General features: G+C 34.3%; 1 protein-coding gene across 5 annotated transcripts in view; it reads right to left on the bottom strand.

The window, feature by feature from the left end:
- Unc13c (unc-13 homolog C) overlaps positions 1 to 16,852 on the bottom strand; it is a 583,769-nt gene that overhangs the window by 118,184 nt on the left and 448,733 nt on the right. For all 5 annotated transcript variants that reach the window (XM_048793668.1, XM_015480644.2, XM_048793667.1 and 2 more), the window contains 3 exons: positions 8,720 to 8,846; positions 1,761 to 1,857; positions 949 to 1,092 (listed from right to left, as the gene is read on the bottom strand). In XM_048793668.1, coding sequence (XP_048649625.1) covers positions 949 to 1,092; positions 1,761 to 1,857; positions 8,720 to 8,846 — 368 coding nt within the window. The remainder of the gene's footprint in view (positions 1 to 948; positions 1,093 to 1,760; positions 1,858 to 8,719; positions 8,847 to 16,852) is intronic.

The raw sequence follows: 16,852 nt of genomic DNA on the forward strand, positions 1-16,852 counted from the left end.
CTTTTTTTTTTTTTTTTTTTGCTTTGTGGTTTAACAAAGATCAGAGCCTATCTTCATTCCCCCAACTTTTTCTTCTCCTGAAAAAAACCTTCTTCCTCTGCCCTTGCCCCCATGTTCAACTTTACCTCCTATTTTGTTCCTGCTGTTCCTCTGGTTAGAATACTTTTCTAACCTTTAAGGCTTCCATAAGCCCTACTTTTACCATGAAGCTTCTATTTCAGCTGTCAGCAGATTTCCTTCCACTCGATTTAGGGTAGATCCCACCACGCTCAAGCAAGACTGAATTGTGTCCCCTTTCTTGTCATCTTCCAATTATTTTATGGTATATGATTTTTTTGGGGGTAAGATTTGATAGACAGAAGCTGGTTCTTTTCTTTCTTACATTTTCCTTGAAAATATTGGCAAACTTAAAAGCACACAGTAAGCTGCCTTACATTTTGAGAGGCAAAAAAGGCCTTAGGAGAAATTTGGTTGACCAAAATCAATCTGTCACATAAGAAAACTAAATTCATCAAAATCAATTTTGTTCAGATTCACATGACACTTATTGGCTGATTTATAATCAGAACTCAGTTTTTATGACTCCAAGTTCACTATATCTTTCACTATGCAACAGGATCTGCTAAAATATATTTTCCATTTATATATAAAATGCCAAGGCTTACTTTCAGCTAGAAAGTACTATATTTGAAACAGAAATAATTTGGCCATCTATGATAATCTCTTCATTTATAATGACTAAGTCATCCATGTAAATAATAAACAGGTTTTGTTACATGATAAATCTGCACTGAAGAAACAGGAAATGTTTGAGTTCAGAAGACAAACGTGGAAACTGAATCTGCTAGTAGACAATTACAAATTGAACTGGGGCAGTTGTGTCAAATAAGACTGCCACATTTTTCAGGTTCAAACAGCCCTGGGAAAAATTCATTCCATTCAACCTACCTTTGCAAATCTTCTCATTAAGTGAGATAATGCCTCAGGATTAGGGCATTCCAGTTTCTTAATAATCTCGAAGCTCTGATTAAGCTGAGCAAAGACATCAACCACGGAGCAAGAGAAGAGTGCATGATCAGACGTCTGCTGGAACTGAAGAGGGAAGAGGTGAAATCATCATTAAGCATACTGGGATGTTATATCACACGAACAAATGAATCTCCCAAATTATGCACCAACATTTTCTAGGTATAAAATGCTTACTCACTTTCAAATAGTTCAACCAATTTTCTGGAAAGTACAATTGTACTAATTTCATGGGACAGGCTGCTGCTAATTGCTTTTTCCATCACAGAATTGAGGATGTGGTTCTTCCAAATATTTCCCTCTTAAGGGCCATTAGAATAGTTTTGTGAGCTGGTTGTCACTCAGGACATTTGAGAATTGTTGCAGAGGAATGGGAGGACATGTGTTTCTAATCTACAAATCCTGAAATGCTTCCAGGATGACAAGGAAGTTAAGTACAAGCCTGGGGAACTTGTAAAGTTTGACCTGTTTCAGAAGAAAAGAAGAATCTTGTGGTGTTGGTTGGGTGTGGGGGAGAGGGAATAAGGGTGATGGAGTTTTTTGTTCATTTGTTTTTAATTCAAGCAATTTCCTAGAATTCTGACCAACCTTTTGAAATTGTTTTAAAATTATCTTATTCATTGGAGTATTAAAATGAAACTCAACTAATAACAATGAGCCTAACAATTCCTGTCAGCTTAAAGGTGAGCAATGTGATGGAATTATAGCAATAAGCAAACGTAATTTAAACTCACTCCATCTTTTTTATCTCTTCCCAGTGCTCCATGAAGGAATTCCATTGACACATCTTCATTTTCATCTAGCCACTGCATAACAAAAGGTTCAAACCACCTAAAAAATATTAACGATGTTACATACCACACAGGGCATTATTTGCGTGTTCTTAACAGGAATGCTGTTTTTTTTTTTTTCCTGGTATGATAATACAGAGGCAAAAACCTCCTGTCATTCTCCTTTTCCATTTTCTTCCTCAGATGCCTTCACCTTTATTTCATCAAATACATTCCTCTCTCTTTTTCCTTCAATTTCTATCTCTTTCATTGTTCTTCCCATGCTACCTCAAATCTGCTGAGTTCTCAAAACCTACCCTGCAATTCCCCTACAATTAATTCAAATTCCTATAAAGCATCCACCTTGTGTGCTACATCCCCTATCATGCCATTCCAATATTTCTTACTTCTATTTCATTGAGTATCTATGCATACCCACAAATATCCTGTACTATGTAATATTCTGACTTCTTACTTACGATTTAGAATCCATCTGCAATGGTTTTTGAGAACAGTTTAAGTTCCTTTTCTATATGGATGCCCTGTTGATCCAGCACCATTTAACACTCTCCATTCTACCACAATGAATTAATATCTTTGATGGAAATCAGGTGATGGCACATGTATGAGTCTATCTCTGAACTACCTTATTCCTCTGGTTCATTGTCATTTGATAACACCACACTTAGTTTTACTGTATCTTTTTAATGAGCCTTGATAACCAAAGAGTAGTTTTCCAGCTTTTCAAACTTCCTCTTTCAGATGTCTGAGAATTCTTAGCCCTTTGCATTTTACATGCATTTTTAATGAATTTATCAATTTGCACAAAAATAACTTTTAGAATTTTCATAGGATTACATTGAATCTGTCAATGTGGGAGAACTACCATTTTTATAATAATTGAACTATTTAGGAATATTGTAGATTTTATTCAGCACATCTTAAATTTCTCTTAGTAACATGCTCTAGTAGCTTAAAAATAGGGCTTGCATAGTCTTCCTCACATTTATTTCTGGTGATTTCAATGTTTATTTAAGTGGTATGCTTTATATATAATTTTCTAATTGTGACCATAATAAAGAAATTTTATCAAGTTTTACATAGACTACTACATTTACTAATTATATTAATTTTCTTATACTTTCTTTTGAATTTTCTAGGTGCACAACTATCTCATATGCAAATAAAATAGCATCATTATTTGTTGTTTACAGTCATAATTTCTATTCCTTTTTTTGGTGCTAGGGATTGAATCCAGGGCTTCCTGCAAGTGAGGCAAGCACTCTACCACTGAGCTAGATCCCCCCCCAGCAATCACACTTTTCCATTCCTTTCTTGTCTTATTGTATTGCCTATGATTTCTAGTACAATGTTAAATAAGAACAATATTATAAGACATGTCTCTCTCTTTCTTTTCTTAGCCATACTGGGGATTGAGCCCACAGTGCCTCATGCATGCTAGGCAAACACTACCATGATCTATATCCATAGCCTTTTAAAATTTTATTTCAAGACAAGAAATTACTAAGTTGCTGAAGCTGACCTGCAATTTGTCATCTCCAGTAGCTGAGATTACAGGCATGTGCCACCATGCCTGACCAGATATGTCTCATTCTTGATCTTAAGGGGAAGCTTTCAAAATTTTATCAATAAACATCATGTTTCTGTGGTTGTTTTCTTACTGCTGTTATTTTGAGGAGGGTAGCTTTTTATTAGATTTAGATAGTTTCCTTCCATTCTTAACTTGGTAAGATATATTTATAACCAATTAATTTTTATTTTATCAAATTATTATTCTATGTCTAGTGTACTGATTACAGGGATTTTCTCCTTTACTCTTTAAAACAGGGTGAGTTACACTGATTTCTCAATGCTTAACTGATTTCATATCCCAGGAAGAAATTTTCTTTGGTGATATTATATTAGCCTTTTATAAATTACTGGATTCTATTGGCTCACATCTCATTAAAGTTATTTTTAAAACTATATTCATGAGATAAATTGTATTCTTCTTATCCATATGTTTTGTGTTCTCAGTAGGTTTTAGTAGCAAGAATATGCTGGTTTCAAAAGAGAAAAATGATTTGAGTTTTCCTGTGTTCTCTGGAAGTTTGTAATAGGGGTGATATTTCTTCCTCAAACATTTGTAAGAATGGCATTTGGACCTGAGATTTTATTTGTGAAACTATTTAGTTAAGTGTTCAATTTTAAAAATAGTTATAGTCTTATTAGATTTTACATTTTTCTTATGTCAGCTTAATAAGTTTTATTGTAAAAGAAATTTGTACATTTTGTCTAAATTTCTAAATGTATGGGAAACATATTTTCTATTTTTCTTGTTTTAGGATCTTTATTGTGCCCTTTTCCAAAGCTAGTGATTTGTGAACTTCTGTTTCTCTTTCCCATTGTCCTTGCTAAGGCTTTTTAAATTTTATTAGTCTTTAAAAACCATCTTTGGCTTAACTAATTTCTCCTATTTTTTTCGATTTCATTTTTACATCAGGTCATATTGACTATTTTCTTTCTTTTGATTTAATTTTCTGTTTTTAAGATTTCTTCCAATGGTAAAACCATGTGATTGATTTTATTGTAGAGTTTGTCTTTGTGAGCTATTAAATTTTATATAGGCATGTTTGTGAGTATGCAGGTGTGTATACAATAATGTCTACAAAAATCGTGGAATCTCTGGATAGTTAGATATGGATACACTGATACACTGATATTGGTTCATAGCTTATAGCCTGACATCTCCAAGTAAGCTATTTTTTTTTTGTATTAGGAATTGAACCTAGAGTGCTTTACCACTTAGCCATATCCCCAGTCCTTTTTATTTTTTATTTTGAAACAGAGTCTGGATAAGTTGCTTAGGACCTCACTAAATTGCTGAAGTTGGCTTTGAATTTAACAATCCTCCTGTCTCAGCCTCCCAAATCTCTGGGATTACAGGTGTACACCACTGTTCTCAACATGCTATTCTTATTGTTTAAGCTTTATTAATGATTTATTGGTCTGAATGTTCACTCCATTGCTGAAGAAACATAATATCCAAATAGAAGGGTGAATCTGCTGATATTTTTCTTTTACTTGTGGCAATTTTTTGCTTAATGTATTTTGCTAATGTTATATGATTCATGAAAATTTAGAATTGATATACATTTTGTTGAACTGCCCCTTAAATCCTCATGAAATATTTTTTTCTCAAAGTATTTTTTTTAATCACCCCTCCCTCAAGGGCACTTTACCACTGAGCTACATGGCCAGTTCCTTTTTGTTTTCCTTCCTTTTTTTGAGATAGGGTTTCACCAAATTGCAGAGGGTCTTGCTACGATGTTCCTGAGGTTGGCCTTGAATTTGTGATCCTCCTGCCTCAGCCTACTGAGTCACTGGGATTACAGGCTTGTGCCACTACATCAGCTCTTAAAGTATTTTTATTTTAAAGTATATTTTGTTCAATATTAGTATAGCTGCATTACCTTTCTTTCAATTATTGTTACTAACTTTTTATTAACCCCGGGAGCCTGGTACTTTTTTAAGGGTTTTATCATCCTTTTGGTTTCAAACACTTTTTAATGATGTACCTGTAGGTATATCATTTTCTTTGCATCATCCTGTTTAGGATTTACATAACTTCTTGAATTTTGGCTTCATGTTTCTCATAAATTTTGTAAAATCCACAACTAGTATTTTTTAAACACTGTACTAGTACAGTCATGATTTGCTTAATGAGGAGGATATGTTCTGAGAAGTGCATCAGGCAATTTCTTCATTGTATGAGCATCCTAGTGTAGTTACTAGTTTGTAGTCCACTACAAACCTGGGTTGCATGACATACCACCATGTGTACAATCCATCAATGGACAAAACAATTTTTTTGTGTTGCATGATTTGTGGTCTCATGTCTTCTCTGTTCTTTTCGAGTACTTAATTATTTGTATATTAGCCCTTTATACTTTGTACCAGATAGCACTTGTTTCTTTTTTTTCCCTATACTTTGAACTTCTTGTTTCTCTCTGTTTTCACATAGATATTTCCTTCAAACCTATCTTCTAATTATTTTTTGTCCTTTTCTGCTGTTTACAATCAGCTCATAACATCATATATTATATTTCTAATTTCATTTTACTTTAGTTCTATAATTTCTATTTTATTTTTCCTTCAGTTTCAATTTTTTTTTCTGTTGAAATTTCAAACATTTTAGAAGTATACATTAAAGATTAAAGTCTGTGTCTGGTATGTCTAATTAATACCTGCATTTTCTCTTAGATGCTAGCCATTCAGATCCTGTTGCCCTTAATTTTTTGTTGAATATTATATGTTGTCTATGAAATACTGTGGACCTTTTGTTGATCATTTACTCCAGAGAAGATTTTTTTTTCCTTTTAGTCAGAATTCAGGGAGACTATCTTGATCTAGACAGGCTGGGTTTCGTGGTCTATTTCTAGTTTGCTCTTATTTCTAGGACAAAGCCCTCCAGGGATTTCACCTAGAGGCCCTGAGTGTTTAAAATATTCCTTCTTTTCTAATAAGGCTTGACCTCTAACTTTTGTCCCTATAGTGCTGTAAGACTGCCAAAATCTCCTTTTAGTTTTCAATCTCTCACTTTCTACTTGATTTTTTTCTTCCTAAATCTCTACACATAGGCAGGTGAGGATCAGAAAATACCTCAAGGGGAAACTACATGTACAATCCTATGTTCCTGTCTATGTAGTTCCCATTTCTTTCCAATCTTGACCCCATGAGTCCATGCAGCCTTTACATCCCTGTACACTATTATTATTATTATTATTATTATTATTATTATTATTAGCAGCCCAAGGAGATTGCTCCAAATTCTATTTTTGGTCCAGAGATCTCTATTGCAAATTGGGAAATATATGTGGGTGGGGAACTCAGGGGAAAAGCTGCACCATGCAGTTGCCTGCTTGGTGAATGTCTACATCCTGGACTGCTTTGTGATGCTTTTTAATCTTATTCACGTTTTATAGTTGGTCTTCAGTGAATGTTATTATTCAGCTTTTAGTTTAGTGAAGTAAGTCTAGGCAGAGCCAGAAGCAGATGGCTCTGGCAAATAGCTCTTTTGTTTTACTCTCCTTTTCCCAATGATACCACCAACTGCTTAGGCGCACATACTTCATGTTTAATTCCTCATTATTTTATCTCCATATGCATTTAGTTGACAAATTCTATAAATTCTATTATTAAAATTTCTATCCCACATATCTTTACCCTTTGCATTCTCACTTCAATCATTCTATATTATTAATATAATCTTTTAAAATATAAAGTATATGGTTTTATTTTATATTTGTATTTTTGGTTGATGAAGATGTACATATTTACTACGTGCAAATGTTTTGAAATACATATGCATTATGGGATGCTTAAATCAAGCTGATTAACATATGTGTTACCTCACTTACTTAAGACTTTTTAGGGTGAGAACACATAAAATTGATTCTTAGCAATTTTTTTTAAGAGAGAGAGAAAGAGAGAGAATTTTTTTTTTTTAATATTTACTTTTTAGTTTTCGTCGGACACAACATCTTTATTTGTATGTGGTGCTGAGGATCAAACCTGGGCCACATGCATGCCAGGCGAGCGCGCTACCGCTTGAGCCACATCCCCAGCCCAATTCTTAGCAATTTTTAAGAATACAATATGCTGTTATTAACTGTAGTTGCCGTGTTGTATAATAGATCTTTTAAACTTATTGCTCCGATCTAACTGAAGTTTTGTGTCCTTTGACTAACATCTTCTCACCTCCCCTTCATAATTTTAGCTTTTAACCTTTCTTACTGCCCTACTCTACCTTATCCATGTCTGTTAGAGGTATATTAGAGGCTATTAATATGCCATCATTACATTGCTCATTACCTTCTAAATCTCTTTTCTTCCCCCCATTCTGTCTCTTCCAATTCCCACAAAGTTTAATGAATGCAGTCAGTACAAGCTTCACAGAATCTATTTACAATGATCTTTTTTCAAAATTACTTTTCCTATATCACTTTCTTCTGATTTCATTTCTACTTACAGAATTAGACCTCTAAGCACGGATAAAACATGATTCAAAACATTCAAAACATGAAATACCCTGTCTCACTAGAATAACACTATTTCTTATGAACCATAGCCAACATATTTCAAAATACATGACTATAATCACAACTTTCATTTCTATCTTAATGTTTTTCTCCCTTTTCTTGCCATAACCTGACCAACTTTTCAAAGTCTACATTAAATGCTATCCCATTCACAAATATCATGCAAAGTTCCCCAACAAGGGTAAGGTCTCTCTTCTCTGAGACCCTATGATACTTTGTTTATGCTCCTTAAGTTAATACTTGTTTCATTTGCCTTGCTTTTTCATGATTTTTGTACTTATATCTCCTGAGTATCAGCCCGGTAGAGAGCAAGCTCTTCCTCTTTTGCATTATTGCCTTGTAGCACTTGGTACAGTGACATGGAAGAACCCTTAAATGAAATGATATAGATTTCTAATGCAAATAAAATTTACTGGCTAAATAATGATTTCCAATTTAGAAATGTGAATTTCTAAGATAGATGCTCAAGTAAAAGAGAAAAATCTGATGATATAGATCAATATATAACCACCCTCATTAGGAAATCTTGCATTATAGCACTTTCAATAGGAAGTAATGTCGTCATATAAACAATTTCTTAGTGTTTATTTCTTTCTCTCTCTGTATTGAATATACAAATAAAAGATACTCAAAAATGCAACACCATTCAATTAAATATGGCTCAAAGAGATACAAATCTTTTAATGTTAACTTTATGACAGAACTGTCTGTTTTCAAATGAAAACTATGTGAGGAGATTTTAGTGCTACACAATTCAGCTGTAATTTTACAGAACTGTGAATTGAGAACAAACTGGGGGGGGTGTTGAAAATCAGTACTTACAAGGAGTATTCAGGAACAGCATCCTTGAAGGCAGGAAGTTCGCGCACATATTCATTATAAAACCATTTCACTTTGAAATGCAAATTCATATAATCGGTGCTCTTGCATAATCGCTGCTTCTCATGTTCTATAACAGATAACATCAAACAATTAATAAAGTTTGGTTTGCCAACGGTGCTGCTGTACTCCAGTCTACCTATAGAGGTAGATTAGTGGTATTTATAACAAGAAGAGAAGAGTGTATTAGAGGTAAAGGCAAAGTAAATTGCTGAAGGCAGACCTGAAATTTCAAAATGCAAAAATAATGGCATCTCAAGCAACAATGTGAAATAACTTGAATGTTCTAATAAGTCCTGCTAAAAAGGTGAGAATTTTGATAGGCTTAAAGTATAAGAGCATACTTAAGATTTTTCCATTTATCAGCAAACGTTCATATTTTGACTTCTTTTAGCCAGATGCAAAGTGACAGAATAAGACCTCTAAGCATGGATAAAACATGATTCAAACTAGGCATCATATTCACTGATTAGTACAGAACATGTGAATATGTAGATAACATTTCTGGCCTAATTATTTAATACTTAAAATATTAAGAAAGTTAAAAAGAAAAGATATCTCAATCAGCCATATGATTTTTTTCTTTACCTTTTAAGTTCAACTAAAATTATTTTGCATCCTATAGCTTTTTTGATATTTTGTTAGAAGAGTTTTACTAATATGTGACATTATTTTCCATCTTGCTTGAAAAATATAGCTTAAAACTGTTTTTATGACCTGGACTTATAAAAACTAGGGAGGAGAGACATGTAATAATGCTACTGAACATGTTGATTCCCCCCTGCCCCATATTATCTTGGCCAATTCTGGCTAAATTATAAACACAACCAAACTCAAACCCAAAATATCCCTAGCTATATTCAGATTGACAATATGCTTTGAGAAGTTCTGTTGGAGATCGATGATTCTCCACTAAGCTCAAGGCTTTGATTCATAGTAAAAACATTCTATATTACATTCTGGGCTGAATTCTGAAAATACTAATTGAAGCAATTAAATTGTTATGAAAAGATTTAGGTTATCCCTGTTTTCTAAAACCTGTCTATAGAGGGACTTAAACTCCTATCGTATACAAAAGAAAGATTACAACCCCAAATCAAACGTTTTAAAATGCTCTCAACAAAGATTAATTCAAGACAATATGTCAGGAGAAAGAGAGAGAAGCACAGATATATGTACTCACAAAGAAACAACAGTAATAAACTAGTACTTATAAGCCAACCACCAAGCAAAATTATGAACAAGATGTTTTGCTTCAGCTATCTCCAAATGTATTTCATTCTTTTTCACCTTATTTATTTATTTATTTAGTTATAGGTGGACACAATATCTTTATTTTATACTTATGTGGTGCTGAGGATCAAACCCAGGGCCTCACGCATGCTAGGCAAGCGCTCTACTTCTGAGCCACACCCCAGCTCATCTTTTTCACCTTTTGATGTTGGTTTTCTCCCAGCCTATCCTGTTAAATATCTAGTATCCCTTCATTTCTTAAAAGGAAAAATTCATAGGTAGGAACTTAACACAATACTACCCTGCAACACAACATGGTGAGGTCCTTACCCTTTACCCACACATTTAGAGGTCTCAACATATCACAAATTAAGTGGCTCATGGCTCCTCAATCATGTGGGATCCCATTCTTGGTGCTGTAGAAAGCAAGCTGGAATGCTAAATATCTTCTCTCATGACTAGCAACACCTGAATTTATGATTAATACCCTCTGAACCCCAGAAAAAAAGCATTCTGGACCATCTTTTGCCCTAAGTTCTAAAACATAAAAGTTGACTACGTCCAAATGCTACAAACTGTGGCAAGCTGTTCCAGTAATGACCAATAGAAAAACTGCTTTGGAGTGTGGGGAGAAACTTGCACTGTGAAAGCACATAGGTGAGGTATATGGCAAACTAACATGCCAAGTTCTACCCTGGACAACTGAAATGTAATATATTGTTGTGTAATAAACTATGATTTTTAAGTTAATTGACACACGTTTTACTTTTATTTAATTCCAACTAATGCTTCTGAAGGTATTCATGAATCAAAACGGATACACACGATAGATGGGGAATATTTTGAATAAAACATAATTCATATTACTTTTAGGTTTGTATATGCGTAGTTCCAGGTGTAATATACATGAAATCTGATATTGATTTTCTGCCAATTAAATCGACATTGAATGCTAGAAGTGTAAATTGCTTTATATTTTAAAATTTAGATGCATGAACTTCAATTAAATTTTAACTCTAAAATATATTTTTAAGTTTACTTTAAATTACATCTATTTATAAAATATTGGTAATATGGTCATTTTGACAATATTAATGGTCATTTTGACAATATTAATTCTGCCAATCCAAGAAAAAGGGAAATCTTTCCATCTTCTAAGGTCTTAATTTCTTTCTTTAGTGTTCTATAGTTTTTGTTGTAGAGGTCTTTCACCTCTTTTGTTAGGTTGATTCCTAAATATTTTTTTTGAGGCTATTATAAATGGGGTAGTTTTCCTCGTTTCTCTTTTAGAGGATTTGTCACTGATATACAGAAATGCCTTTGATTTATGGGTGTTGATTTTGTATTCTACTACTTTGCTGCATTCATTTACTAGTTCTAGAAGTTTTCGGGTAGAATATTTTAAGTCTTCTAGGTATAAAATCATATCATTGGCAAATAGTGCTAATTTGAGTTCTTCTTTACCTATATATATCCCTTTAATTTCTTCCTTCTGTCTAATTACTCTGGCTAGTGTTTCAAGAACTATGTTAAATAGAAGTGGTGAAAGAGGAATCCCTGTCTTGTTCCAGTTTTTAGAGGGAATGCCTTCAATTTTTCTCCATTTAGAATAATGTTGGCCTGGGGCTTAGCATAGATAGCTTTTACAATGTTAAGAAATGTTCCTGTTATCCCTAGTTTTTGGACATGAGGGGATGCTACATTTTGTCCAATGCTCTTTCTTCATCTATTGAGATGATCATATAGTTCTTATGTTTAAGTCTATTGATGTGATGAATTACATTTATTCATTTCCATATGTTGAACAAACCTTGCATCTATGGAATGAACCCCACTTGATTATGGTGCACTACTTTTGATATGTTTTCGTGTTTGATTTGCCAGAATTTTATTGAAAATTTTTGCATCCATATTCATTAGAGATATTCATCTGAAGTTTTCTTTCTTTGATGTGTCTTTGCCTGGTTTTGGAATCAGGGTGACATTGGCCTCATAGAATGAGTTTGGAAGTGCTCTCTCGTTTTCTATTTCCTGAAATAAATTGAGGAGTATTGGTATTAGTTCCTCTTTAAAGATATTATAGAACTCGGCTGTGTATCCATCTAGTCCTGGGCTTTTCTTGGTTGGAAGACTTCTGATGGCATTTTCTATTTTGTCACTTGAAATTGATCTGTTTAAATTGTGTATATCATCCTTATTCAATTTGGGCAAATCATATAACTCTAGAAATGTTTTGATGCCTTTGATATTTTCTATTTTATTGTAGCACAAGTTTTCAAAATAATTTCCAATTATCTCTGTATTTCTGTCATGTATGTCTGTCATGATATTTTCTTTTTCATCACATTAATAATTTGAGTTTTTTTCTCTCCTTCTTTCTATTAGCATGGCTAAGAGTCTGTCAATTTTATTTATTTTTTCAAAGAATCAACATTTTGTTTTGTCAATTTTTTCAATTATTTCTTTTGTTTCAATTTCATTGATTTCAGCTATAATTCTAATTATTTCATGTCTTATGCTTTTGGTGTTGATTTGTTCTTCTTTTTCTAAGATTTTGAGATGTAATGTTAAGTCATTTATTTGTTGACTTTTTCTTTTTTTAAGGAATAAACTCCATGCAATGAACTTTTCTCCTAGTACTGCCTTCATAGTGTCCCAGAGATTTTGATACATTGTATCTGTGTTCTCATTCACCTCTAAGAATCTTTTTATGTCCTCCTTGATATCTTTTGCAGCCCATTATTCATTCAGTAGCATATTATTTAATCTCTAGGCATTGGAGTAGCTTTTATTTTCTTATTTTATCATTGATTTCTAATTTCATTCCATTATGATCTGATAGAATGCGGGGTAATATCTCTACTTTTTTGTATTTGGTAAGAGTTGCTTTGAGGCATAGTATATGGTCTATTTTAGAGAAGGATCATGTACTGCTGAGAAGAAAGTGTATTCTCTCATTGAAGGATGATATAGTCTATATATGTCAGTTAAGTCTAAGTTATTGATTGTATTACTGAGATCCATAGTTTCTTTTGTTTTTGGAAGAGCTATCCAGTGGTGAAAGATGTGTGTTAAAATCACCCAGCATTATTGTGTTGTGGTCTATTTAAGAAATGTGAACCTGAGAAGATTATGTTTGATGAACGTAGATGCTCCATTGTTTGGGGCATATAAATCTGTTATTGTTATATCTTGTTGATGAATTGTTTCCTTCTTTATCCCTATATAAGATTCTTGGTTGTAATCCATTTTCTTTCAGAGCTTGATATATATTGTTCCAGGACCTTCTAGCTTTCAGGGTCTGGGTTTAAAAATCTGCACATAGTCTAATTGGTTTCCCCCTATATGTAATCTGATTCTTTTCTTTCATGACTTTTAATATTCTCTCCTTATTCTGTATGCTAGGCATTTTCATTATAATGTGCCTTGGTGTGGATCTGCTATGATATTGTACATTTGGTGTCCTGTAAGCCTGTTGAATTTGGTTTTCCAATTCATCCTTTATGTTCAAAAAATTTTCTGATATTATTTCATTGAATAGATTGTTCATTCCTTTGGTTTGGAACTGTATTCCTTCCTCTATCCTAATAACTATTAAATTTGGCCTTTTTATGCTTTCCCATATTTCTCGTTTGTTCAGCTCATGGTTTCTTAACATTTTCATTATGTGGTATACACTCTTTTCATGATTATATATTTTGTCTTCATTGTCTTAGGTCCTGTCTTCTAAGTGCTCTAATCTCTTGGTGATGCTTTCCATTGAACTTTTAATTTGGTTTATTGTTTCATTTCAAGGATTTCTGTTTTGTTTTTTTTTTAAAAAAAACCTCTATATCCCCATTGAAGTAATCTTTTGCTTCCTGTATTTGTTTATGTAGTTCTTTGTCAAAATTATCTTTTGCTGCTTGTATTTGCTCTCTTATATCATCTTTTAATTCATAAAACATTTTAATTATGTACATACTGAACTCCTTCTCTGTCAAATCTTCTGCTGTGCTGGCCATGGATTCTAATAATGAAGTGTCTTGATTTGTTTAGGGCACTTTCTTCCCTTGTCTTTTCATATTGCTTGTGTGTCTTCCCTTCTAGCACTGTGCATCCTAGGCATTACCAATTTTACCCTATAGGCTTATTGTGCCCCTGTAGGAATCCAATACCTCTCCTTTGAGGTAAAGGACAATGTTATCAGATTCCAATATAAACAATATACACCCTAAAAAAACAAAGATTTACTAATAAGACATTTACAGTTTGGTCACAATGTTCAGATATGGTAAATTCAATTATTATCTACAAGATATTCAGTAAGGTTATAAAAGGGTTTACAGTTTCTGATGGTAGACAAAGAACCAGGGGTGAGGAGTAGGAGGTGAGGATATAGAGTTGTTATACCTTAGGAAGTGTGAAAGAGAAATCTAAAGAGGAAAAAGGAGAGGAAGTATCTTTGGGTAGACAAGTAAGTGGGAAGACAGTAGAGTACAGAAAACAAACACACATATATACAAGAAAAATTTAAAATGTTAAAATAGCAGAAATTGGTGGGAAAAAAAGAAAAAAATTAAAAAATAAAAAAGAATACACAACACAACGTAATATACTATTCAGTCATCCCAGACCTCAAAATCCTAATTCATGCAAAGTACTTGGTTTCACATATGTTGGGGATGTGAGGGACAGAGACAGGAGAGGGAGAGGGAAAAGGGGGTGGGGGGAATCTTGAAGGAAGATACAGGGCTTGTTTTGGCTGATTATCAGTAACTTTCCTGTTTTCCTTCTCATTCAATAGGTGGGGTCCTCTGTTGTTAGCTGGTTTCTCTGCCCTCAGGATGGTGAAGGTAACCAGGATGACACTGTTCTGGGTTAGTGGCTGCTGGGGAGAGTGGGGAGTTACAAACTGGATAAACTGGATACCTGGAAGATGGTGATGAAGGTGACCCAAGATGGAGGCTCCTGCTTTCAACGGTGGGGTGTCTGGTCAGGTGGGGCGAGCCTGGCGATGGTGTTGGATGATGAGTTCAGCGATGAGCTCTGTGGCTTGCAGTGTTGGCTGACTTTAGAGCCTGTGTGAAGTTTCTGGGTGCAGACAGGTTCTACATGTAGGAGATTCTGTAGGCTTCTGCAGAGTCCCAAGATGGTGGCAACCAGGGGATTCCCCACGTTGGCAGATGGGCATCCACACATGGGTGGTGGCTGGAGTTCTTACTCCTGGGAAGCTGCTGGGTGTTCTCCATGGGAGCAGCATCTCTAATTTCGGCTCAAGTGGGTGGCCGAAAGTCCTTCATGGGTGCTGCTGCCACCACTGCTAGTCCTACTCAGATGCTGAGGCCTGGAGCCCTGGATGAGCATGGTGCTTCCTGCACAGGGGGCAGGACTATTGCCAGCAGAGAAGCCATATTCTTACAACTTGAACCCCAGGTCACAGAGCGACTCAGATACTGCTTCCCTCTGGCCCACCATTGTGGACTATTTCCTATTGTTTGTATTCTTGATAACTGCCATTCTGACTGCATGAGATGACATCTTAGAATAGTTTGATTTGCATTTCTCTAATTACTAGAGATGTTGAACTTTTTTTATATATGTGTTGATTGATTGTATATCTTCTGAGAAGTGTCTGTTCAGCTTCTTAGCCCATTTATTGATTGGTTATTTGTTTTTTTGATGTTAAGTTTTTTGAGTTCTTTATATATCCAGTATTGGCACCAAAATAGACATGTAGACTAATGGTACAGAATAGAGGATGCAGAGACAAACCCAAATAAATACAGTTGTCTCATACTAGACAAAGGTGCCAAAAACATACATTGGAGAAAAGATGGCCTCTTCAACAAATGGTGCTGGGAAAACTGGAAATCCATATGTAGCAAAATTAAACTAAACTCCTATCTCTCATGCACAAAACTCAACTCAAAGTGGATCAAAGAATTAAACCAGAGACTCTGTGTCTAAGAGAGAAAAAAGTAGCCCATCACGTCAAATTAGGCCCCCGACTTTAAAAAACCCTTAAAAAGACTCCTAAAAAGACTCCTTAAAAAGACTCCTAAAGTGCAAGAAATAAAATCAAGAATCAATAAATGGGATGGATTCAAACTAAAAAGCTTCTTCTCAGCAAAAGAAACAATCAATGAGGTGAAGAGAGAGCCTACATTTTAAGAGCAAATTTTTGCCACATGAACGTCAGATAGAGCATTAATCTCCAGGAAAGGAACCCTTTCTACGTGTCTAATGTACTGTAGCTGCACCTTGACCAGGTCACTTCCTCAGATTTGCATCTCCCAAGTCTCCCCAGTGAGGATGGACATGGGACAGTAGGCAAAAAGAATGCCAGTGATCTCTCTAGATGACTGGATCTGGTTTTGTTTTTGTCTGGGGAGTATGCATTTTATTTATTTATTTATTTATTTATTTATTTATTTAGGTATTGAGGTTTGAACCCAGGGGTGCTTTACCACTAAGCTATACCCCTACTGCACTTTGGTTTCTAAGAAGTTAGCTGATATAATGACTCAAACTATCAGGTTTTGACCAGTTCCTTTGCTAAACAAACAAACAAACAAACTTTTCTAACTACAAGTTTACTCCTTCTCATGGAATTACTTGCAAAATAATAAGAATTAGTTTATAGTCCTTTAAGTTTCATTTCTATCATACACTATGAACTGATATTTACTGTTGTTATTAGACAGAAATAGGAGACCTGTACCCACTTTTCATGTTCTACTAATTCAACAAATGAGCAATCAACATCTCTACAAGCCTTATGTTCTTCAGCATTCTAATAGGAGATCTGTAGTATATTGCGTTAGTTGGTGATGATGTTCTGTCTTGAAGAAAGTGCAAAAA

This window comes from Marmota marmota, unplaced genomic scaffold (assembly GCF_001458135.2).
Source record: "Marmota marmota marmota unplaced genomic scaffold, marMar, whole genome shotgun sequence".
NCBI lineage: Eukaryota > Metazoa > Chordata > Mammalia > Rodentia > Sciuridae > Marmota > Marmota marmota.